Source organism: Lactuca serriola, chromosome 8, assembly GCF_051521515.1.
Source record: "Lactuca serriola cultivar US96UC23 chromosome 8, Lser_US96UC23_V15, whole genome shotgun sequence".
In the NCBI taxonomy this organism is placed as follows: domain Eukaryota; kingdom Viridiplantae; phylum Streptophyta; class Magnoliopsida; order Asterales; family Asteraceae; genus Lactuca; species Lactuca serriola.
The window spans coordinates 333,541,938-333,566,259 of record NC_136415.1 but is presented as its reverse complement, the minus strand read 5'-3'; the positions used below and the strand labels follow the sequence as shown (position 1 = coordinate 333,566,259).

At 42.4% G+C, this 24,322-nt stretch overlaps 1 protein-coding gene across 2 annotated transcripts; it reads right to left on the bottom strand.

Annotated features, from left to right (window-relative positions):
• Positions 1-156: 156 nt before the first annotated feature.
• On the bottom strand, positions 157-2,415 carry LOC145066549 (Calcium-dependent phosphotriesterase superfamily protein). 2 transcript variants are annotated; one of them, XM_079013839.1, is made up of 2 exons: positions 1,780-2,415; positions 157-822 (listed from the first exon to the last, which is right to left on the bottom strand). In XM_079013839.1, the coding sequence occupies exons 1-2, from the start codon at positions 2,222-2,224 to the stop codon at positions 275-277; spliced, it is 993 nt and encodes a 330-aa protein (XP_078869965.1). In that variant the 5' UTR covers positions 2,225-2,415; the 3' UTR covers positions 157-274. The 2 variants fall into 2 exon arrangements, with proteins under 2 accessions (XP_078869965.1, XP_078869964.1); XM_079013838.1 differs by having other exon boundaries at positions 157-825; positions 1,780-2,411.
• Between the last annotated feature and the right edge of the window lie 21,907 nt (positions 2,416-24,322).

Genomic DNA, 24,322 nt, shown 5'->3' with positions numbered 1-24,322 from the left:
AGTTGTTGATTTTGAGTGGGGTGGGGTTTGATAATGTTATTTCCTCCCAAAGTCTGTTTTGTGCTAGAGTTTTGTGTAATAGAGGCGAAAATGGTCTCCATCTTATCTATTAATAGCCCGAATGATAAATAATATTTCAAACAAGGAAGTCAGGAATTAACATGGACGTGTTTTGTTTTCCGTTGCATATATAGTAGAGTCGTGGTTTATCATACAAATACAACATAACATAAATGAGTAGTGTAAAAAAGGAAAAGAGGGTGTGGTGTTAAGATTAAGAAGAAGAAAAAGTGGCTTGGAGAAGGACGTGTTTCTTGTTTGGGTAACCCATGCCAAGTGCGTGATTGATATACACCTTCCCATCCTTGACAAGGGCAGCAGTTGCAATCCGATGCTTAAGCACAGGTGACCTTCCAATCACGGAAGCTGTTGCCCAGTCATCCTTGCTCTCCACCAACTTCACACCGTTGGCTCCTGCCACAACAAGTTTAGTTCCCCCGGCTAAAAGTTCCATCCCATCCGCAATGCTCAAGCTACCATCAACCTTTACCACTGTAACTTTATTGTTGTTTTTTATTTCAACCTTGAACAGATTTCCGGTCATGGTGTGTGACACCAGTAAGTAGCCATTTGGGTGGTATGCGATCCCGTTCAGGGTCACTATGTCTTTGTACCACTCTTTAGCATGAAATAGTGGGCTCCTTATCACCGACAGTAATTCCCCGTCTACCCCAACTTTCCATATTTGTGTACCTTTTGCATCTGTTACGTATGCATTCCCTTCTGCATCAACGGCTACATCATCTGCAAAGCTTTTTCCATCTGCTGCTCACATACAAACAAACAGTTAACATCGCCCCAATTTACAAATAAAATTGATTATTAAAATCCATACGTAATTGATGGGAATTGGTACAACAAACAAGTCAAAAAAAAGCAGCCAAGGCAGTCGTAGTCGTATATGTGCCACAACACAACTCAAGTCTTGGAAATAACGAACCTCGGCTCACTTTTTTTCGTATAAATTAGGTGGGTGGTTGGTGGGCCTACCGAGGAAGGAAACGTCAATTAAATACAATATTACAAACTCCATGTTCGGTGTTCCTTCCTAATTGCTATTTTCAATTAATTATTTAAGCATCCACTTTAACCTAGGTACTTTTCATCAGATGCTCCTAGGCAGGCTGGCAAGCTACATTAATATGTCAGATTATTTATTTGTAACAACGTTCCATATAGTCTATACTTTATACTATACGGAATAGATGAAATGGCTAATAAGCAATAGGCAATATGCTATTTTTAGAAGCACTGATTGCCTTCAAATTGAAAATTTGCCTATTAAACTTACCATGTTAAGTCCTACAATCCTACTTTGGAATTCACCAAATTTTTTCTTTTCATAATATCTAATCTCAACTCTAAACCAACCCAATAGCAAAAAGTTTTAATAAAAAATAAATTAAAATGAATATTTCAAAAATAATATCGATAACATATTTCTTAGCATCTATTGAAGATTTGGGGAAATATTCATAAAATGAGAATTCCTGTTTCTTAGATTGTGGACTTGTTTTTATGCTGTTTCTGGCATATACAATAGCATTCAATAACAACCTTCGATTCTCGGAAATGCCATTATCCATATTACCTTTTTTTTTTTAATCTAATAATTGTAACTTTCAGTGGATGATTCAAAACAGTTTCAGAGTTTTAAGGACGGAGGTATTAAGTATAAACAGAAACAAAAGAGAGGAGGAGATGATCAGTAGTCAGTACCTGAGGAACTGAGCTGAGTGAAAAACAAGCGTTTCCATGAATCCATATCATAGGCCGCAACAGCACTGTAAGTGTTTCCAAAAACATCGGCGATGGCCACCACCACCCGGTTTCTCGGCCGGTCAATGAAAAGGCCACAGGTCCCGTTCCCAACGGCGTCGGTATTTTTCACGACAGGGATCTCTTCAAGGACGACGTTGTCGTTGGGGTTATGATCATCAGGAACATTGACCACGCCAAGACCGCCGCCGTCCGTGAAGGAAACGATGAAACGACGTTTGACTTCGTCCCATTTGCTGGATTCTCTGAACCAACCGGTGCTGTGGAACTGGTAGTAGTGGCTGCTCGGAGTAGCTGATTCCAGGGATATGATGATGGCTACAGGGATCGCCGATAGGACAGAAAGAAGCAACAAAAACCTGGTGGAGCAAAAAAAGGACGCCATTGGAATTGAAATCGGAATGAAGAAGCCCGAAGCTAAAATACCCGAATCTTTATACTAATAGCCAGGATACACAAACAAAGTGTGCACCGGGTAGAGTAGGTCTTCACTCTTCACCAGAACACCGTAAAAGATGCTAATTAAATTACAAATATTGTCCCTAAATTACTCTCAAAATGCATTTCTTTTTAACGTAATAGCCTTTTCATATATTTAACCATCTTTATATCCCACATTCCAACCCATCTTCATCTTTTTCAGTATTCCTGTCTATAAAAAAAATTATTAATGTCATTTGTTATTTTTTTAATAATTTTTAATTTCTTTTTACATATTCTTTAAAAATGATATATATCTTTTTCTATGATTTTACATCAAATTTAAATTCTTTTAAATCATTTAAAATTAACATTATTAATAAAAATTTTGAAATTCAAAATGTTTTGTAATCAGTTACTTATCTTTTATTCCACTTATTTTGTTCTCATTTTCTTTTACATTTTTATAAACATACTTTATAAATTTGTTATATATATATATATATATATATATATATATATATATATATATATATATATATATTCAAGAAAACAAAAAACACAATGTTTTTTGTATTTTTCATGGTATTTTAACCACTAATTTAAACATTGTGTTTTTCATGGTATTTTAACCACTAATTTTTTAAGACGCATTAGGCTATTAAATTAACTGATAATTTATGATTGATTCGGTTTGAGTGAATACTCGAGTTTTTATGGGGGAGAATACGAAAAACAAAGATATTTTACCTAAAGAAGCTTTGTTTATGTTAGAATAAAGGTCTTCCACACTTGGTCAAATTTGGATGGCGGAGGGTGTAACATTTTATTCAAGAGATATGTTTTTTTTTCTTTTTTTCTTTTATTTGTTTCAAAAGAGCAAAGCTTGTCACGTCCAATATATAAAGGACACATTTTTATACGAACTTTATGACATCGTTGGCTCAATCTTATGCTATGATTATCAAGAAAAAAGTAAAGCATCCATGTTTATTTATAAATATGTAAATGAAAATATATAATCTAAAACTGGTTGTATCTAGACAAAATTGCAAAAATGGTTCTTTAGTTGGCAAATTTATGTGTTTTTTTTGTCCAAAACAAAATATTGGTGCATCACTGGTCCACTTTTAGATATCTTGTGTGGTTTTGGTCCATATGATTGTATTTTCTTGTGTTTTTGGTCCACATCCCACCTAAAATGATTAATACGCCCCTTAAATAATTATATTTTAATTTATTTTATTTATTTTATTATTCTTATAAAAAAATAAAAAACAAAAACAAAATAAACCCACCACACACATATACTCTCTCTCTCTCTCTCTCTCTCTCTCTCTCTCTCTCTCTCTTTTCTTTTTTCTGTATGTCAACCTCCCAACCGGAACCTCCACCACCAAAATCAAATCAAACCCACAACACCACCACCATACCTTCTGGAACATTAGCTTCATCGGCATGACTTCATCGGACCACCCTTAATACCCTTCTTTTGACCTAGATAGTGCTTAAGTCATGCATTGGACATGCATGATTGAAAAACTGTGATTTTTATGGTCTCTAGGGTCGAGAAAGGCATTCTGTAAAGTCCCAATGAATGTCTTAATGGATTAAGAGCTTAATACTCAAAGTTGGTCTGAACTGATCTCACGTCATGAGAAATGGAACCTCATGACGTGAGTTAGGCGATTGTCTTGATCTGAGAATCCTGTTGTACGAGTGAAGCTGAGTCGACTCACTGAGTGAGTCTGGGGCGAGTCTGTTCTCACGACGTGAGCCTTAATATGACATGAGGGTGAGCTAAGGGAGAAAGTTGACCTTTGACCCTAGACGTTGACTTTTGACTTGAGTTGACTTTTTGGCCAACTCTTGGTTTTGAAGGGCAGATCTAAGGTTTTTCTTGTACCATTATCTAGGTGTGGAGTAGCATTGGTGTAGCTGATAGAGAGAGCAACAGTAGTTAATTTTGGATCTAGAGGTGAGTTACCTTCACTGTATCCATGGTTTGAGGGCACCAATGTCGTCCTACTAGTTGATGTTTATAGCAAGACAATTGTCTGGAATGCCAATATTTGTTGATGTTTCTATGGTTATTTGATTATGATATTATGTGTAGTGGTAGGGGTGAAATAGACATGATATCTAGTTGAAATAGACCGAAGGGGATTGCAAGCACCCATATATGCTTAATAGTATTAGGTTGAAATAGACCAAATGGGATTGCAAGCACCCAAATATGCTTGAAAGTATCCGGTTGAAATAGACCGAAGGGGTAGGCGAGCACCAAGATATGCTTGGCAGTATGTGTGTTTAGTATGTGGCATTTTGGGGGAACTCACTAAGCTTTGTGCTTACAGTTTTCAGTTTATGTGTAACACTCTAAATTTTCAAACAAAATTTTCATTTTTAAATCACATAAAATCAGTATCAGATTTTCTCAAAATCACAATGTATCAAATGTCAAAAACATGATTTAACAAAACAACTGATAATATCCCAAAATCCTCGACATAGTCTCGAACATGTGTGAACAATCAAGTCGGTGCCTTCCCGCGATCCTGAGAAGTACCTGAAACACATAACATACAATAGGGTAATCACGAAGCTTAGTGAGTTCCCTAAAATACCACATACACAAATAATAAGCCTCTCATGGCTATAACTCGGCATGGACCCTCCGGTCTCATGTGTCTCGGTGAGGAACCTCCGGTCTCACGGCTCGGTGTGGACCCTCTGGTCATGTGTCTCAGTGAGGACCCTTCGGTCTCACAACTCAGGTTGGACCCTCCAGTCCTATATCTTAGTGAAGACCCTCTGGTCTTACAACTCGGTTTGGACCCTCCGGTCCTATCTCAGTAAAACACGGAATAATATAGCATATATCACAAAGATAAAATGCACAATATCACATAACTCAGTATAAACAAATATGACCCTCCAGTCGATAACTCAATAAGACCCTCCGGTCACACAGTATTACCGCTTAGGTAAGTATAGAGAAGACTCACCTCGGAAGTAAGCAAGTAGACCCAACACCCCACGAACAGTCTAGACTCCACCTACCCAATATAATTATCTCTAATAAGCAATTTGTAATAACCACTTTGAGATGCTAAGCTAACCCCTCCACTAAATCTCACAAAGGGTAAAAAGACCATTTTACCCCTCTATGGTCTCTAAAGTCCACAGTTGACCAAACCCTAAAAGTCAACGAAATTCAATGCCCAAGTCAACAGTCCATGATGACTAAAATCGTCGAGTGCATCTACGCGACTCGTCGAGTTCCCTCGTTTTCTCAGAAGTATCAGGAAAATCCAACTTAACTCGTCGAGTTGTCTCATCAACTCACCGAGTTGTGGCGTGTTCAGTCTATCGGGGAAAACCCTAGCTTACTCATCGAGTTGGCGCATGCACTCGTCGGGTTTCTCTAAACAAATTATCATTTAGACAATTCTAAGCATAAATAATATACCAAACTCTAGATCTAGCCTCCCAAGGCAGAAATACCACGTAAAGTTGCAAGCTTTACATCCATGCATGACATCTAGAGCTCGAAATGCCAACACAAGCTCTATTTAGGGTTTAATGCATATAAACTTGTCACCAGCTTGATAAACCTTGGATCTTTGGGCTCAAGGGACTAAATATGGTCTAGATCTGGGATCTCAATTCCATGGCTAGCTCAAAACACTTTAGAACTCAAGAAAGGATGGAAAAAGACCCTAAACTTATTAGGAATGAGATCTAACCAAAACAATGAGCAAGGTTGAAGCTTTTTACCTTCAAACTGAAGCTAGCACTGAAAAACACTTGATCCAAGAGCCTCTTCTCGTTCCAAGCCTTGATTCTCTTCACTCCTCTTCCAAATGTGCACTAGAACACCCAAAGTTAGCTTCTCTCTCTCTCTTTCTCTCTCTCTCTCTCTCTTTCTCTCTCTCTCGCTCTCTCACAAACGAATACACTCGATTAGGGTTTCTCACAATGTATAAGGGTGATAAGGGAGGCGGAAATGAAGGCTCCAGGTCCTTTAAATAGGACACAAACCCTATAAATTATGGTTTTCTCACTCAGCACCTACTCGTCGAGTTGGGGTCCTCCAACTCGTCTAGTAGACTCTAAATCACGCGGCCAACTAACTCCTCTACTCGGCGAGTTGGGGCATCCAAATCGTCGAGTTGCTCTAAAATTATGAAAGTAAATTAATTAAATATTATACCTAGGATTCGGGATGTTACATTATGTTTCAGGTACTTCCATGTAACATGTAACACCCGTGTTTCTAGCCTAGACATTTATATTGAGTTGATAGTCTAGGTTAACCTTTGTAACTCATTTTGAAGAAATGAAAAAGGAATTATGTGAATATTATGTGAATTATGTGTTTTATGCTTAATTATTAGGGCTTAATTAATTAAGAATAAAAATAAGCGTCAAAATTAAAGTGTGAGATAAGCCCGATATCTTTACATATAGTTGTAGTGGTCGAAACAAGGATTTCGGGGATATAAAGAATACCAAAATCCGAGTTATAACGAAGAAGTTATGACCTGTCGAAGTTTCGCGACAAAACCGGCATGGTGCTGAATGTCGTAGAAAGTGAGTTTTTGATAAAATACTTTTTAGCCTTAGTAATCTAAACGAAAGTCGTAGTATTCGTTAAACCGAGAAGTTCGATAAAAAGAACGCCCAAATCTGACTTCGTATGAGGAAGTTATGATTTTTCGAATTTTCAGCGTAGTAGTAGACAGCTAAAAACTCGAATTTTAGATCGAACGATTTTTAGCCGACACAACCTAAACGAGAATTGAAGGTATCGTCATTTGGAGCACAACGGTAAAAAGTCTGACGAAAACGGACGTCGGATGAAGAAGTTATGAATTTTTAACGGATTTCCTGTCCCGGTCTGTTAAAAATAATAATATAAAATTTAAAGTCAAAATTAGCTGACGAAGGAAGTTGTAGATCGTAATTTTAGCTACGCGTGCATATAAAGAACGTCAAAAACGGAGCTCGTATGCGAAAGTTATGAATTTTAGAAGTTTTGGCACGAAAACCGAGAAATTTCGCATAGTCACAATTGCCACGTCAACCTCGCTTAGAATGTGACACGTGTCCTGCTGAGTCACCTGGCTGCTGAGTCATCAGGCTGCTGAGTCACCGAGGCTGCTGAGTCATGCGAAGCCACGTGCCCTCTTCTGATTCGATCGAGGAGGAGGCCCAATCCGAAGCAGTCAGCTCCCCAGCCGAAGCTTCGCCCAGTTGCCGCGTGTGTCTGAGCCTCGCATAGCCTAGCTCCGAGCCTCGCAGGTGCGCCAGTAAGACGCGGTCCACTTAGAAGCCGCCAGCGAGCCCTTGCAGGTGCGAGCCACCCCCCTGCGAGCCTTCTTAGCTGTCGGATCAGGAGACTTCTTAGCCATTGGATCAGAACTTCGGACCCTATAAATAGAAGGGTACCTGCGAGGGTTCCCGGTTACTTTTGGAATTTTGTCACTTTTAACCCCTAAACCCATATTTTCTTCATCTTAACATCCCGCAAAGCCCCGGTATCAATTGTAAAGCCCGGAATACCCCACGAAGCACCCGAGAAGCCCGGAAAATTTATCTTTTCGGTTTCGAAGCCCGACCTTTCGCAGAGCCCGGTTTCTCAATAAAACTCCCGGTTTTATTAGAAACGATCGTTTTAGGAAACGAATTGCTGCCCGATTTTCACCAAAATACGTGAGTGTGTAGTTACTTTCAATTTACACATAGATATGAAGTATTTACCTTGAAATACGTGTTATGTGTAAATATGCTAATTTTTTATTCGAGGTGACTGTTGAATTGATGTTTTATACAAGTTTTAAATTGTATATGCTTTTTATCTACAAAATGTGTTGGGTAGAACATGGGTAGATATAATAGTTGCTGTGTGATAAAATGAAATAATGAGAGGCCTCGTTATAGATGATATTGATGATCTAGTCATCTAGCGGAGTATAGATGACGACCACGAACTTTCTAGATAGTCCAGTGGAACACTAGCAGGCTAGTAACCTGTAGGTGTTTATTCGAACTGTGTTTTTATTTGAACTGTTTGCTCACCAGATGTACTCCATCCCCCACATGGTTGCCTTTAGGACATTTATTGCTGAGGAATCCCCTTAGCAGTAGTGTCCATCCCGATGATAATCCTTAGGCTAGGTCCCTTGTGATAGGTGTTTAGGGACGTAAAATGAGGACAACGGGAATGGGTAATCAGGGTTATTGTTGATTGGTGAACTTAATAAGTATATTATTATTGTGGGTTGAAAACCCTATATGCTCACCAGGCTCCCAAGCCTGACCCACTCAGTTTTATGATTACAGGTAGTGGACCCCGAGCATAGTTGGAGGACGATGAGGGATTTTTGGATTATAGGCCAGTAGTTGTAAATAACTATTGAAAGACTTATAATGTCTTGTTTATGCTTTTGATCTATATCGGAACATGAGATCCCGAGGTTTTGATATGAAATGAAACTATACATTTCTTAAAGAAGGTTTTGATAAAATTTTATCATATTTTGTTTGGGGACCAATTCCGCAACATCTTATAAAAAGATTTCTCTGATTTTATTTTAAAAAACATAAATTAAATCGGTCTTTTCTGGCCGAGAAATTAGGGGATGTCACAGTTGGTATCAGAGCATTAGTTTAAGCGAACTAAGAAATTGTAGAATTTCTAGACTTGAACTTAGAATGCTAAGTGATGATTGTGAGATGAGTGTCTACCATATTTTAGACACGAGCACTAGTTTATTTTAGGGAAGATGCCTAAAATGCCCTTATGTGCTAAATGCTATGTGTTTGCCATGTGTGCCATTATTTGTTCGGATCTATGGTCTGTTGCCGACCGGATCTGGAAACCTTATGTGTGTAGGATTCTAAGCGTATGAATACGAGATTAGAACTAACATGTAAACGTTTCGGAGTGATAAGGGAATTGAAATGTCTAACAAGAATAAAGACCTAAATTCGCCTTATTCGGTATATAGATTGTAATGGCAAGAACTCGGAGTGGAGCTGGAAATGCAAATAGAAACCAACAACCTCAACCTCAAGTGGTGGAACAGGTGCCTATAGTAGGAGCTGCACCCGAACCCATCACCATGGCTGGAGTATGATCCATGATTCAGACCATGTTGGCTGAACAGAGGGAGGAATTGAGGCAAATGTTGCTGAACGACAGGGATGAACCTTCAGTTCCTGTTGAACAACGTGAACTAAATGACGATTGATCTGAAGAAGGGAACAACAGTAGATCAGTTGGTCATAGTGAACCGCTTGTGGTTGGGAGGAATAACCACGAGGGTAGAATGGAGAGAAATGGGTGCAAGTATAAGGACTTTATGACTTGCAAGCCATCGACCTTCAATGGAAAAGAAGATCCTGTCGGAGTAATGGACTGGATCTCGGAAATGGAGTTGGCTTTCATGACTTGTGATTGCCAAGGCAAGTTACAAACCACGTTTGCAGTACGTCAGTTCAGGGGTAGTGCTGCTCGTTGGTGGAGCACTTTGGGGAAAACCCTAATCCCTAATGAGCCACTGCAATTAACTTGGGCAGAGTTCTTGGTGCACTTCAAGCGCAAGTACCGCTCGACCCAAAACGTACTTGAGTTAGAAAACCAATTTCTAACGTTGCAGAAGGGGAGTATACCGTTGACGAATATACAAATAACTTCATAGACAAAATGGAGTTTGCTTTGCGTATTGTCCCAGATGAGTTGGAAAAAATAGACAGGTATGCAAAGGGACTTCCATGGGAGTACGCGGTGCCAGTACGTCAGGCACTTACTTTGGAGGCAGCTATCTGGGCTGCCAAGTTTGTTGAAGATATGATAAAAAAGAGAGCCGCCAACAAGGTTGAAGTTGGCGAAAAGAGAAATTTTGAAGGAACTTCAGGTTCCAATAAAAAGAACAAGTTCTCGAAGACTGGTTCGAGAAAGTTTGGAGGAGGAAGCGAAGCCAAGTGGTGTGACAAGTGTAAGAAGAAACATGCTGGGAAGTGCAGCGGGGAAGTCACTTGTTACAAATATGGAAAGCCAGGGCACTATGCCAATGAGTGCACCACCAACAAGAGGGTGTGCTACGAGTGCCGTGAAGAAGGGCATATTGCTAAGGATTGCCCAAAGAAGAAAGATGCGGGAAAACCCAACATACCACCAAAGCCGAAGGCGAGAGCCTTCCAGATGACGCTCGAAGTTGCGAAAGAAGAAGCCGATGTCGCTTCAGGTACCTTTCTCGTAAACGAATTGCCTGCCCAAATTTTGTTTGATTCTGGAGCCAATTACTCCTTTATATCGCATGAATTTGGTAGAAAGCTAGCTTTGCCTGTAGATAGGCTAGTTAATGCCTTATTAGTCGAGATTGGTAGTGGCAAGTTTGTACCTGTTAGCCATCGTATGAAAAACATCCTCATTGACTTGGATGGGAATAAGTTCCAAGAGGAATTATTGCCTATCGAGTTAAATGGATTCGACATAGTTTTAGGAATGGATTGGCTTAGCGCCAAGGATGCAGAAATACTATGTAGAAAGAAGATAGTTAAAGTAAACCCGCCAGGGAAAGAGTCGTTTATGGTGTATGGAGACAAACACAGAGTAAACTCTGGAATCATTTCCCTAATGAAAGCCAGAAAGTGTTTGGCCAAGGGATGTACATCATATCTAGCATTCGTGATCGATGCCAAGATGGAAAAGAAGGAGGTGCAGAATATTTCGGTGGTGTGTGATTATCCGGAAGTCTTTCCCGAAGATCTTCCCGGATTGCCCCCTGATCAACAAGTAGAATTTCGTATCGACTTGTTACCAGGAACGACGCCGATAGCGAGAGCACCTTATCGATTAGCGCCAACCGAAATGAAGGAACTTATGACACAACTTCAGGAGTTATTGGACAAGGGTTTCATTCGACCTAGTTCATCACCCTGGGGAGCCCCTGTGTTATTTGTAAAGAAGAAAGACGGAAGCATGAGAATGTGCATCGATTACAGAGAGCTGAACAAAGTGACGATAAAGAACAAGTACCCGTTGCCAAGGATCGATGACTTGTTCGACCAGTTTCAGGGTTCGAGCTATTTCTCGAAGATCGATCTTAGGTCGGGATACCATCAACTAAAGGTGAGAGAGCAGGACATCGAAAAGACTGCTTTTAGAACAAGATATGGACACTATGAATTTTTGGTTATGTCGTTCGGACTAACCAATGCCCCAGCAGCTTTCATGGATTTGATGAATAGGGTTTGTAAACCATTCTTAAATAAATCCGTGATAGTATTCATAGATGATATCTTGATTTATTCGAAAAGCAAGCAGGAGCATGAAAAGCATCTGCGTGAAGTGCTAGAAGTCCTGAAAAAGGAGAAGCTGTATGCAAAGTTCTCCAAGTGTGAATTTTGGATTCAAGAAGTCCAATTTTTAGGTCATGTGGTTAACCAAGAAGGGATAATGGTCGACCCAGCAAAGATTGAAGCTGTAATGAAGTGGGAACAACCAAAAATTCCTACGGAGATTCGAAGCTTTTAGGATTAGCTGGATATTACCAAAGGTTTATCCAAGGCTTTTCTTCGATTTCTACTCCATTAACAGCTTTGACCCACAAAGGAGCCACTTATGCTTGGAATGAGAAGCATAAGGAAGCCTTTGAGAAGTTGAAGAAGAGATTGTGTGAAGCACCGATTCTTTCATTGCCTGAAGGAGTTGATGACTTTGCAGTTTATAGCGATGCATCTGGAGTTGAGTTAGGTTGTGTTCTGACCCAAAGGGATAAAGTGATCGCGTATGCATCGAGGCAATTGAAGGAACATGAAAAGAACTACCCCACTCATGATCTGGAGTTGGCAGCAGTAGTATTTGCCTTGAAGATATGGATGCATTATCTTTATGGCACCAAGTGTAAACTTTTCACTGATCATAAGAGTCTCCAATATCTCTTTAATCAGAAGGAATTAAACATGAGGCAACGATGCTGGCTAGAGTTACTCAAGGACTACGACTGTGAGATACTTTACCACCCTGGTAAAGCAAATGTTGTTGCCGATGCTCTCAGTCGGAAGGTAAACCTTGAAAAGAAAAGGCCAAGAGCGTTGAGAATTGAAGTCGTCTCAACAATTGTGGAAAGTATAAAGAAAGCTCAAGAGGAAGCTTTAGAGAAAAATGACCGAAAGGAAGAACGTTTGGGCAAAACGTTAGTGTTCGGTACAAACAACCAAGGGTTGAAGGTATTTCAAGATAGAATTTGGGTACCTAAGACGGGCGGAATAAGAGATCTTCTAATGGAAGAAGCTCACAAGACCATGTACTCGATTCATCCCGGCAGTACGAAAATGTATAGGGATCTAAAACCCTATTATTGGTGGCCGACGATGAAGCTCGATGTTGCTAAGTATGTGGCCGAGTGTGTAACTTGTGCTAGGGTTAAGGCACAACATCAGAAACCGTATGGGAGTTTAGAACCTTTACCCATACCTATGGGTAAATGGGAAGACATCACCATGGATTTTATGACTAAGCTACCCAGAACAAGGAACGGTCACGACATGATATGGGTGGTCGTTGATCGCTTCACTAAGAGTGCGCATTTCATAGCGGCCAAAGAGAAATGGTCTATGGATAAACTTGCGAATTCTTACGTGAAGGAAATTGTGAGGCTTCACGGTATTCCATTAACGATTGTGTCCGATCGTGATAGCCATTTTACCTCGAGGTTTTGGAGGAGTCTACAAGAGGAATTGGGTACCAAGTTGTGTTTGAGTACAGCTTACCATCCGCAAACCGATGGTCAGAGCGAGCGAACGATTCAAACATTGGAGGATATGCTAAGAGCATGTTGTTGGATATAGTGTCTAAGTCCATAACTATATTTGGTATGTACTTGACCCGACCCGGCATGGTCCATTTGGGTTGCACTTCACCTGAACAATTTATGGATAATATTTGAGAATAATACAAGTTATGATTTATTAATATATTATAAGTTCTAATATATTAATATAAGATCATGTTATTTAATTAGTAGTGATCTATAATTAATCTAGGATTAATTTAGTGATCAAAGATATTACTAATTAAATATGGGCTTCTATATTTATATAGTGTGGGCTTATGCTTATTTGGAATGGGCTAGGCTTGTATGGAGAAGTCCATGGATACTCCATGGAGCTTTAACCCATGGATCTCATGGAAATGAAGAGACATGGGTATTAGGGTTTACATGGATGTAACCCTAATCCACCACACTATATAAAGGAGGCTTTGGCTCTTGAAATCACACTAGTTGACACATGTTGAGGTGAGGGCCGATTTCAAGAGAAGTGTGACTATTCTCTCAAAGTTCCAAGTTTGTGGTGATTTGTGACTTTCATTTGAGGCATCCACATTATTGATGCTAGGCTCTAAAACTCCAAGGAATCAACTACAACTACAAGGTAAGTGTTTCTACTAGCTTTATTTGATTCAAGTTCCCCATGCCATGCTAGTTAGGATATAAGCCTTGGAAAAATAATTATTTGCATGTATCTTAGACAAACATAGATCCAAGGTTTATTAGGGTTGCATGTACACTTAGGAAGTGTTAGAATGCTCAAAACCCATCACATGTACCCTAGAATTCCAAGGTAACTGGGATGAACACTTACCTCTAGTTGAATTCTCCTATAATAATAGTTTCCACTCAAGCATTAAGATGGCACCTTATCACGCTTTGTATGGGGAAAAGTGTCGAACGCCATCATGTTGGCTGGAAGCTGGGGAAAAGCAGTTTATGGGACCTGAAATAGTCCATGAGACTGCTGAAAAGTTGAAAGTGATAAGGGAAAGGATGTTAGCTGCTCAAGATCGACAAAAGAGTTATGCTGACAAGAAAAGACAACCGATATCCTTCGATGTTGGAGATTCAGTTTTACTTAAAGTATCGCCGTGGAAGGGACTTATAAGATTTGGTAAGAGAGGGAAGTTGAGTCCAAGGTTTATTAGACCATTTAAAGTTCTTCAGAGAATCGGGAATCAAGCTTAGAAGCTAGAGTTACCGGAAGAGCTAGAGGGTATTCATAACACCTTTCATGTGTGTTATTTGAGAAAGTTCACAGGAGATGTGCCCGACATAATTCCGATTTCTGAGTTAAGGTTGGGTGAAAACAAAAGGTTGATCGAAGAACCTGAGGCAATTGTTGACCGTAAGACTATGAAGTTACGACGCAAGATGGTCGATTTAGTGCTTGTGCGCTGGAAACATACGAATGGACCAAATCTCACTTGGGAAACGGAGAGTGACATGATGAGTCGCTACCCGCAGTTGTTTGGTGATATGTGATTTCGGGGACGGAATCATCCTAAGGGGGAGAGAGTTGTAACACTCGTGTTTCTAGCCTAGGCATTTATATTGAGTTGATAGTCTAGGTTAACCTTTTTAACTCATTTTGAAGAAATGAAAAAGGAATTATGTGAATATTATGCAAATTATGTGTTTTATGCTTAATTATTAGGGCTTAATTAATTAAGAATAAAAATAAGCGTCAAAATTAAAGTGTGAGATAAGCCCGATATCTTTACATATAGTTGTAGTGGTCGAAACAAGGATTTCGGGGATATAAAGAATACCAAAATCCGAGTTATAACGAAGAAGTTATGACCTGTCGAAGTTTCGCGACAAAACCGGCATGGTGCTGAATGTCGTAGAAAGTGAGTTTTTGATAAAATACTTTTTAGCCTTCGTAATCTAAACGAAAGTCGTAGTATTCGTTAAACCGAGAAGTTCGATAAAAAGAACGCCCAAATCTGACTTCGTATGAGGAAGTTATGATTTTTCGAATTTTCAGCGTAGTAGTAGACAGCTAAAAACTCGAATTTTAGATCGAACGATTTTTAGCCGACACAACCTAAACGAGAATTGAAGGTATCGTCATTTGGAGCACAACGGTAAAAAGTCTGACGAAAACGGACGTCGGATGAAGAAGTTATGAATTTTTAACGGATTTCCTGTCCCGGTCTGTTAAAAATAATAATATAAAATTTAAAGTCAAAATTAGCTGACGAAGGAAGTTGTAGATCGTAATTTTAGCTACGCGTGCATATAAAGAACGTCAAAAACGGAGCTCGTATGCGAAAGTTATGAATTTTAGAAGTTTTGGCACGAAAACCGAGAAATTTCGCATAGTCACAATTGCCACGTCAACCTCGCTTAGAATGTGACACGTGTCCTGCTGAGTCACCTGGCTGCTGAGTCATCAGGCTGCTGAGTCACCGAGGCTGCTGAGTCATGCGAAGCCACGTGCCCTCTTCTGATTCGATCGAGGAGGAGGCCCAATCCGAAGCAGTCAGCTCCCCAGCCGAAGCTTCGCCCAGTTGCCGCGTGTGTCTGAGCCTCGCATAGCCTAGCTCCGAGCCTCGCAGGTGCGCCAGTAAGCCGCGGTCCACTTAGAAGCCGCCAGCGAGCCCTTGCAGGTGCGAGCCACCCCCCTGCGAGCCTTCTTAGCTGTCGGATCAGGAGACTTCTTAGCCATTGGATCAGAACTTCGGACCCTATAAATAGAAGGGTACCTGCGAGGGTTCCCGGTTACTTTTGGAATTTTGTCACTTTTAACCCCTAAACCCATATTTTCTTCATCTTAACATCCCGCAAAGCCCCGGTATCAATTGTAAAGCCCGGAATACCCCACGAAGCACCCGAGAAGCCCGGAAAATTTATCTTTTCGGTTTCGAAGCCCGACCTTTCGCAGAGCCCGGTTTCTCAATAAAACTCCCGGTTTTATTAGAAACGATCGTTTTAGGAAACGAATTGCTGCCCGATTTTCACCAAAATACGTGAGTGTGTAGTTACTTTCAATTTACACATAGATATGAAGTATTTACCTTGAAATACGTGTTATGTGTAAATATGCTAATTTTTTATTCGAGGTGACTGTTGAATTGATGTTTTATACAAGTTTTAAATTGTATATGCTTTTTATCTACAAAATGTGTTGGGTAGAACATGGGTAGATATAATAGTTGCTGTGTGATAAAATGAAATAATGAGAGGCCTCGTTATAGATGATATTGATGATCTAGTCATCTAGCGGAGTATAGATGACGACCACGAACTTTCTAGATAGTCCAGTGGAACACTAGCAGGCTAGTAACCTGTAGGTGTTTATTCGAACTGTGTTTTTATTTGAACTGTTTGCTCACCAGATGTACTCCATCCCCCACATGGTTGCCTTTAGGACATTTATTGCTGAGGAATCCCCTTAGCAGTAGTGTCCATCCCGATGATAATCCTTAGGCTAGGTCCCTTGTGATAGGTGTTTAGGGACGTAAAATGAGGACAATGGGAATGGGTAATCAGGGTTATTGTTGATTGGTGAACTTAATAAGTATATTATTATTGTGGGTTGAAAACCCTATATGCTCACCAGGCTCCCAAGCCTGACCCACTCAGTTTTATGATTACAGGTAGTGGACCCCGAGCATAGTTGGAGGACGATGAGGGATTTTTGGATTATAGGCCAGTAGTTGTAAATAACTGTTGAAAGGCTTATAATGTCTTGTTTATGCTTTTGATCTATATCGGAACATGAGATCCCGAGGTTTTGATATGAAATGAAACTATACATTTCTTAAAGAAGGTTTTGATATACTTTTATCATATTTTGTTTGGGGACCAATTCCGCAACATCTTATAAAAAGATTTTTCTGATTTTATTTTAAAAAGCATAAATTAAATCGGTCTTTTCTAGCCGAGAAATTAGGGGATGTCACATAACATCCTAAAATATGACTCAATTTTTTTTTTGTTTAATCATTACTAAAATCATTAGATCAATACCATAGAATAAAACCCATACGTCTATGTATCAAAACCATAACAAAGTATCACAAGAAAACTGTATCAAGACTGTATCAAATCATGTCAATGAAAAGCTAATCAACTCCCAGGACAAAAACTGAAGCCTTGGTGTGTGCGATGCCATCATCCCAAGCTCTTCCCTTTACTTGCGGAAGTACCTAAAACCAAAACTGAAATTGTAAGCACGAAGCTTACTGAGCTCCCCAAACTACTACATACCATACATGTAACAACGTAAATTTCAAAACAATTTTTCGCATAATATAAAAACATTTTCATTAAATGTTCATAAAACATCAATGTCTGAAACTCCAATCAGTGTCATACAAAACATCCCAAGATCACATATCATAAAAATCCCATGTGTGTGTACTGATCAAGCCGACGCCTTCCCACGGTCATCACTAGTACCTGAAACACATAACACCAACACTGTAAGCACAGAGCTTAGTGAGTTCCCCAAAATACCACATATAACAAATATTAGCCACTCGAGGCTATAACTTTGTGGGTCCGTGCACCCAAACTCTGTGAACCCTCAGGTTCTAACTCTGTAAACATGCACAACATAAATCACATAGAATAATGCAATGCAACACATAACACATATATAGTATACAAACACTGTTGGTTACCTACTCAAGGTAAAGTATAGTGAGAAGACTCACCTCGTGTATCTCGATACTCGTAAGTCCCGGAATCACTCGCGCTCGATCCTCTGAGTTATAATCCTCCTATAATACAATATATCTCTAATTAACACTTTCTCAACTAAGGTTGACTACCCCTATCAAGTCAACACTGGTCAACTCTGGTCAACGGTCAACTTGACTGGACTCGGCGAGTGCACTAGAGCGACTCGGCGAGTCTATACGTGTTCAATGACTCCCTCGGATCCTCTCCTAGCACGTCGAGTACTCCCCTGACTCGACGAGTCCTACCTGGCATGAATCGCGGGACCACCACGACTCAACTCGCCGAGTCTCAAGAACAACTCGGCGAGTCCCATCTGACTCAGTCCACTCGACAACCCTCTCTGACTCACTGAGTCAACACCTTAACTCGGCAAGACCACTCGCTGAGTGGTCAAGGACAATCTTCATGCTACTCGCCGAGTCTGTTCTTCAGACTCGGTGAGTCCATGCCATGCATGAACTCAAATTCGCTCATAAGGTCAGATCCGCTCCATTAACTCATAGATCCAGTCCTTCCAAGCACATTCATCACGTAAAGTCACAATCTTGGCTACCATGCAACGCTTACAAGGCTCCTTTTAGTGAAATGACCTCTAAAATGGTAACCTAAATCCCCAACTCAAAAGAAAAGGCATAAAGCAGGGCATTTGGGACTCTCTGGACCTAATAAGGTCCAGATCTAGGTACCATTTCTCCAAGGGACCTCTCACACTCCAAATACAAGGCAAACAAGGCATAAAGAAACCCTAGATTTGGCCATATCAACAAAAACACGAGAATAAGCTCTGAATGTTACCTCAAAAAGCTTCCTCTGCTGAAATAGAAGTTGATCCAAGCTCCCCAACTCTCCTAGTTTGGCCTTCCTCTTCCTTTCTTGCAAACACACACAAAGATGGTGAATAATGGCCTCTTTTCTCACTCACAAGGACTCCCAAATGCTCTGGTGCTCTCAAGGTCAAAGGTAGCCGCAATGAAGGGTTATAAGCCCTTTAAATAGGGCTCAGGGCCGGGAAATTAGGGTTTCATTAAACAGTGTGGACTCGCCGAGTCCGTCCGCGAACCCGTGTCCAAATCCGCGATCATACTCGGCAAGTTCTAGGCTCCAACTCGCCGAGTCCACTTACAAATTACAAGAAAAATAATGATTAATTAATACCTGGGAATCCGGCTGTTACAATTCTCCCCCACTAGAACTAGACTTCGCCCTCGAAGTCTTGCTCTGCAAATAACTCTGGATGCTGCTCACGCATCTCGCGCTCCGGTTCCCAAGTCATTTCGGACCCCTTCCGATGCTGCCACTGAACCAAAACCGGGGGTACCTCCTTGTTCCTCAGAACCTTGATTTTCCGATCTCTGATGGCCACTGGTCTCTCAGCATAATTCAGGCTCGCATCCACCTGAATATCCTCTAATGGAACCACTGCCGACTCGTCGGCTATTCACTTCCGCAGCTGCGACACATGGAAAGTGTCGTGAATCTGCCCCAACTCTGCTAACAAATCCAAACGATAGGCTACCCGACCTACCCTCGCGATCACTCGGAATGGACCAATATATCGGGGCCCCAACTTGCCCCTCTTCCTGAATCGGATCACTCCTTTCCAAGGAGAGACCTTCAGGAGCACAAAGTCGCCGACCTGAAACTCAAGCTCGGACCGGCGTCTGTCCGCATAACTCTTCTGACGACTCTGAGCGGTCAACAACCTTTGTCTGACCTGATGGATCTGCTCTGTCGTCTGAAGCACTATCTCTGTACTGCCCATCACGCGCTGACCCACCTCTCCCCAACAAATGGGGGTCCTGCACCTCCTCCCATACAATAGCTCAAAGGGCGGCATACCAATGCTCGAATGATGGCTGTTGTTGTAGGAAAACTCTGCCAATGGAAAGTACGTATCCCAACTCCCTCGAAATCCAACACACATGCCCGAAGCATATCCTCGAGCGTCTGAATCATCCGCTCACTCTGTCCGTCTGTCTGGGGATGATATGCGGTACTAAAATGCAGCCTAGTACCCAACTCCTCATGAAACTTCTTCCAGAATCTGGAAGTGAAACGCACATCACGGTCTGAAACAATCGAGGTCGGCACCCCATGCCGAGATACCACTTCCCTCACATATATCTCTGCTAACTTCTCTGCGGAAGAACTTTCACTGATGGCAAGGAAGTGAGCGCTCTTCGTCAATCTATCCACAATCACCCAAATTGCATCGACTCCCTTAGCGGTCCTTGGCAATTTGGTGATAAAATCCATGGTGATCTGCTCCCACTTCCATTCGGGAACCTCCAATGGCTGTAATTTACCATGCGGCCTCTGGTGCTCGGCCTTGACTCTACGGTAGGTCAAGCACCTCTCAACAAACCACGCAACATCCCTCTTCATATAGGGCCACCAATACTCCTTTCTCAGATCCAAATACATCTTAGTGGCCCCCGGATGGATCGAAAATTTCGACCGATGAGCCTCCTCCATCAAAATGATACGCGTTCCTCCCACAATCGGCACCCATATACGCCCCTGAAATGTCATAAGCCCCCGACCATCGGTAACGAACTCTGAAACCAAACCAACAACCCGTTCCCTCTTCTGCATCTCAGGTTGCACAACCTCGGCCTGTGCCCCACGAATGGCGTCCAACACTAGAGCTATCACGGTCAATCTCAAACATACATCACGCAGCGGGGTGCTCTCCACCCCGCGGCTCAGTGCATCGGCTACCACATTAGCCTTGCCTGGGTGGTACAGGATCTCACAATCATAATCCTTGACCACATCCAACCACCTTCTCTGACGCATATTTAGGTTGGGCTGATCCATCAAATACTTCAAACTCTTATGGTCCGTGTATATTGTACACCGAACCCCATACAAGTAGTGATGCCAAATCTTGAGGGTGAACACCACTGCCCCCAACTCTAGATCATGGGTGGGATATCTCGCCTCATGAGGCTTCAGCTGCCTCGATGCATATGCTATCACATGCCCTCTCTGCATCAGCACCGCTCCCAACCCCAAGATCGACGCATCACAGTATACCACAAAGTCCTCCATTCCCTCCGGGAGGGCTAACACCAGGGCCTCGCATAACCTTTGGCGAAGCGTCTCAAAGGAGGCCTGTTGCTCGGGGCCCCCATGAAAAAGCAACACCCTTCCGGGTCAACCTGGTGAGTGGCACTGCGATCTTAGAGAAATCTTTGATAAATCTCCGATAATACCCTGCCAACCCTAGGAAACTCCTGATCTCGGAGGGTGACCTCGGCACCTCCCAACTCATCACCGCCTTAACCTTGGCCGGGTCGACCAATATCCCCTACTGGTTAACGAGATGCCCTAAGAACTGGACCTCCCGCAACCAGAAACCACACTTGGAGAACTTGGCATAAAGCCTCTCCGACCTCAGAACTCCGAGAACCTCTCTCAAATGCCATTCATGCTGCTCTCTAGATCTCAAATATACCAGAATGTCGTCGATAAATACAATCACCGACCGATCCAGCATCGGCCTACACACTCGGTTCATGAGATCCATGAACACTGTCGGGGCATTGGTGAGCCCAAAAGGCATCACCACAAACTCGTAATGCCCATAACGCGTCCTGAACGCTGTCTTCTGGACGTCCTCGTCTCGCACCCTCACTTGATGATATCCAGACCTCAAATCAATCTTGGAGAACCAAGATGCTCCCTGCAACTGATCGAATAAATTGTCGATCCTCGGCAACGGGTAACAGTTCTTGACCGTTAGCTTGTTCAACTCCCGGTAATCAATGCACATCCGGTGTGAACCATTCTTCTTCTTGACAAACAGAATAGGCGCTCCCCACGGCGAGCTGCTCGGCCGAATAAACCCCTTTCCCAGCAGCTCCTGAAGCTGTGAGGATAACTCTTGCATCTTTGGAGGTGTAAGGCGATAAGGCACCTTAGCGATAGGCGCGGCCCCCGGAACCAAATCGATACTGAAATCCACTTGCCTCACAGGAGGCACACCCGGCAACTCCTCTGGAAAGACATCCGGAAACTCACGCACTATCGGAACCTCCTCCACTGACTTCGGCCTCTCGGAATCAACCCGCGTATCTGACACGTACGCCACAAAACCCTTACAGCCCTGCTGTAGACACTGCCTCACCCTAGCAGCCGAACAAAACGCTGATCCAGAACGGGTGCCCTTGTCGTACACCGTAAGAACTCCCCCACTAGGGTCTCGTATGGTCACCAGCTGCCGCTCGCAGTCGATAACCGCACCAAATCTGCTCAAACAGTCCATGCCCACAATGACACAGACGTCACCCATCGCAATAGGAACCAGATCAATTGGGAACTCAACACCGAAAATCTCGACCACGCACCCTCGGAGAACCTCCGTGGCATATATCACCCTCTCATCAGCTATGGAAACTCTCAGAGGCCGACTCAACGCCTCACGACTAACACTAATATGCTGGTCAACGGTCAACGGTCAACTTGACCGGACTCGGCGAGTGCACTAGAGCGACTTGGCGAGTCTATACATGTTCACTGACTCCCTCGGATCCTCTCCTGGCACGTCGAGTACTCCCCTGACTCGACAAGTCCTACCTGGCATGAATCACGGGACCACCACGACTCAACTCGCCGAGTCTCAAGAACAACTCGGCGAGTCCCATCTGACTCAGTCCACTCGATAACCCTCTCTGACTCACTGAGTCAACACCTTAACTCGGCAAGACCACTCGCTGAGTGGTCAAGGACAATCTTCATGCTACTCGTCGAGTCTGTTCTTCAGACTCGGTGAGTCCATGCCATGCATGAACTCAAATTCGCTCATAAGGTCAGATCCGCTCCATTAACTCATAGATCCAGTCCTTCCAAGCACATTCATCACGTAAAGTCACAATCTTGGCTACCATGCAACGCTTACAAGGCTCCTTTTAGTGAAATGACCTCTAAAATGGTAACCTAAATCCCCAACTCAAAAGAAAAGGCATAAAGCAGGGCATTTGGGACTCTCTGGACCTAATAAGGTCCAGATCTAGGTACCATTTCCCCAAGGGACCTCTCACACTCCAAATACAAGGCAAACAAGGCATAAAGAAACCCTAGATTTGGCCATATCAACAAAAACACGAGAATAAGCTATGAATGTTACCTCAAAAAGCTTCCTCTACTGAAATAGAAGTAGATCCAAGCTCCCCAACTCTCCTAGTTTGGCCTTCCTTTTCTTTTCTTGCAAACACACACAAAGATGGTGAATAATGGCCTCTTTTCTCACTCACAAGGACTCTCAAATGCTCTGGTGCTCTCAAGGTCGAAGGTAGCCGCAATGAAGGGTTATAAGGCCCTTTAAATAGGGCTCAGGGCCGGGAAATTAGGGTTTCATTAAACATCGTGGACTCGCCGAGTCCACTCTTGGACTCGCCGAGTCCGGCCGCGAACCCGCGTCCAAATCCGCGATCATACTCGGCGAGTTCTAGGCTCCAACTCGTCGAGTCCACTTACAAATTACTAGAAAAATAATGATTAATTAATGCCTGGGAATCCGGCTGTTACAATACAATAACATATAAACACATACTGGGCCTTGCCCACTGCATCAGACCGAAGTCCAGAAACTGCATCGGACCGTAGTCCGGAACTAACTATGGCCTTGCCCACTGCATCGGACCGAAGCCCGGAAACTGCATCGGACCGAAGCCCGGAACTAACTGGGACCTTGTCCCCTGCATCAGACCGAAGTCCGGAACTAGCTGCATCGGATCGAAATCCGGAACTGACTGGGACCTTGTCCCCTGCATCAGACCGAAGTCCGGAAACTGACTGAGCATAACATGGCATAGCATAAACATATCAACTAGCATAAGCACATATACTGCATACTGCATCGGACCGAAGTCCGGAACACATAATAAAAAACATACTTGAATCACAAAGACATCAAGCAATCTAACTACTGCATTGGACTGAGTTCTGGAACTACTGCTAACTAAACGGGTCGGCATTGTGGTCGTAGACCCATTCCGACTGGAAGGAAGACTCTCCTTGTAGTCTAGCTGCTGAATGAACTGCTCTGGAATCTGTCTGCTACTGCTCCGGTTTCACCCCGGCTACCATTTTCATAAGTACACTCAATCAAATACTGATAACTATACTGAGGGTAAAATGACTATTTTACCCCTGATCAAAGTCAACCTCTTGGTCAAAGTCAACATACAGTTGACCTTACTCGTCGATTTGGGCCACCAACTCGTCGAGTCCCTACTCTCATTTCTCAATTCTTCTCGCTACTACTCGTCGATTTTGGCATAGACTCGACGAGTTCCTCTTTGATTCAAACACTTAGTCAATCTGCATCCGACTCGCCGAATTGTATGAACAACTCGTCGAGTTCTCCTTCATCATATGAACACTCCTACTGGGACTCGCCGAGTTGTATGATCAACTCGTCGAGCCTGTTCTTGAGATATGAAGATTGCCTTGGACTCGCTAAGTCAAGGCATTAACTCGCCGAGTCCCTCCATGGATGAGTCCGATCTCTGACT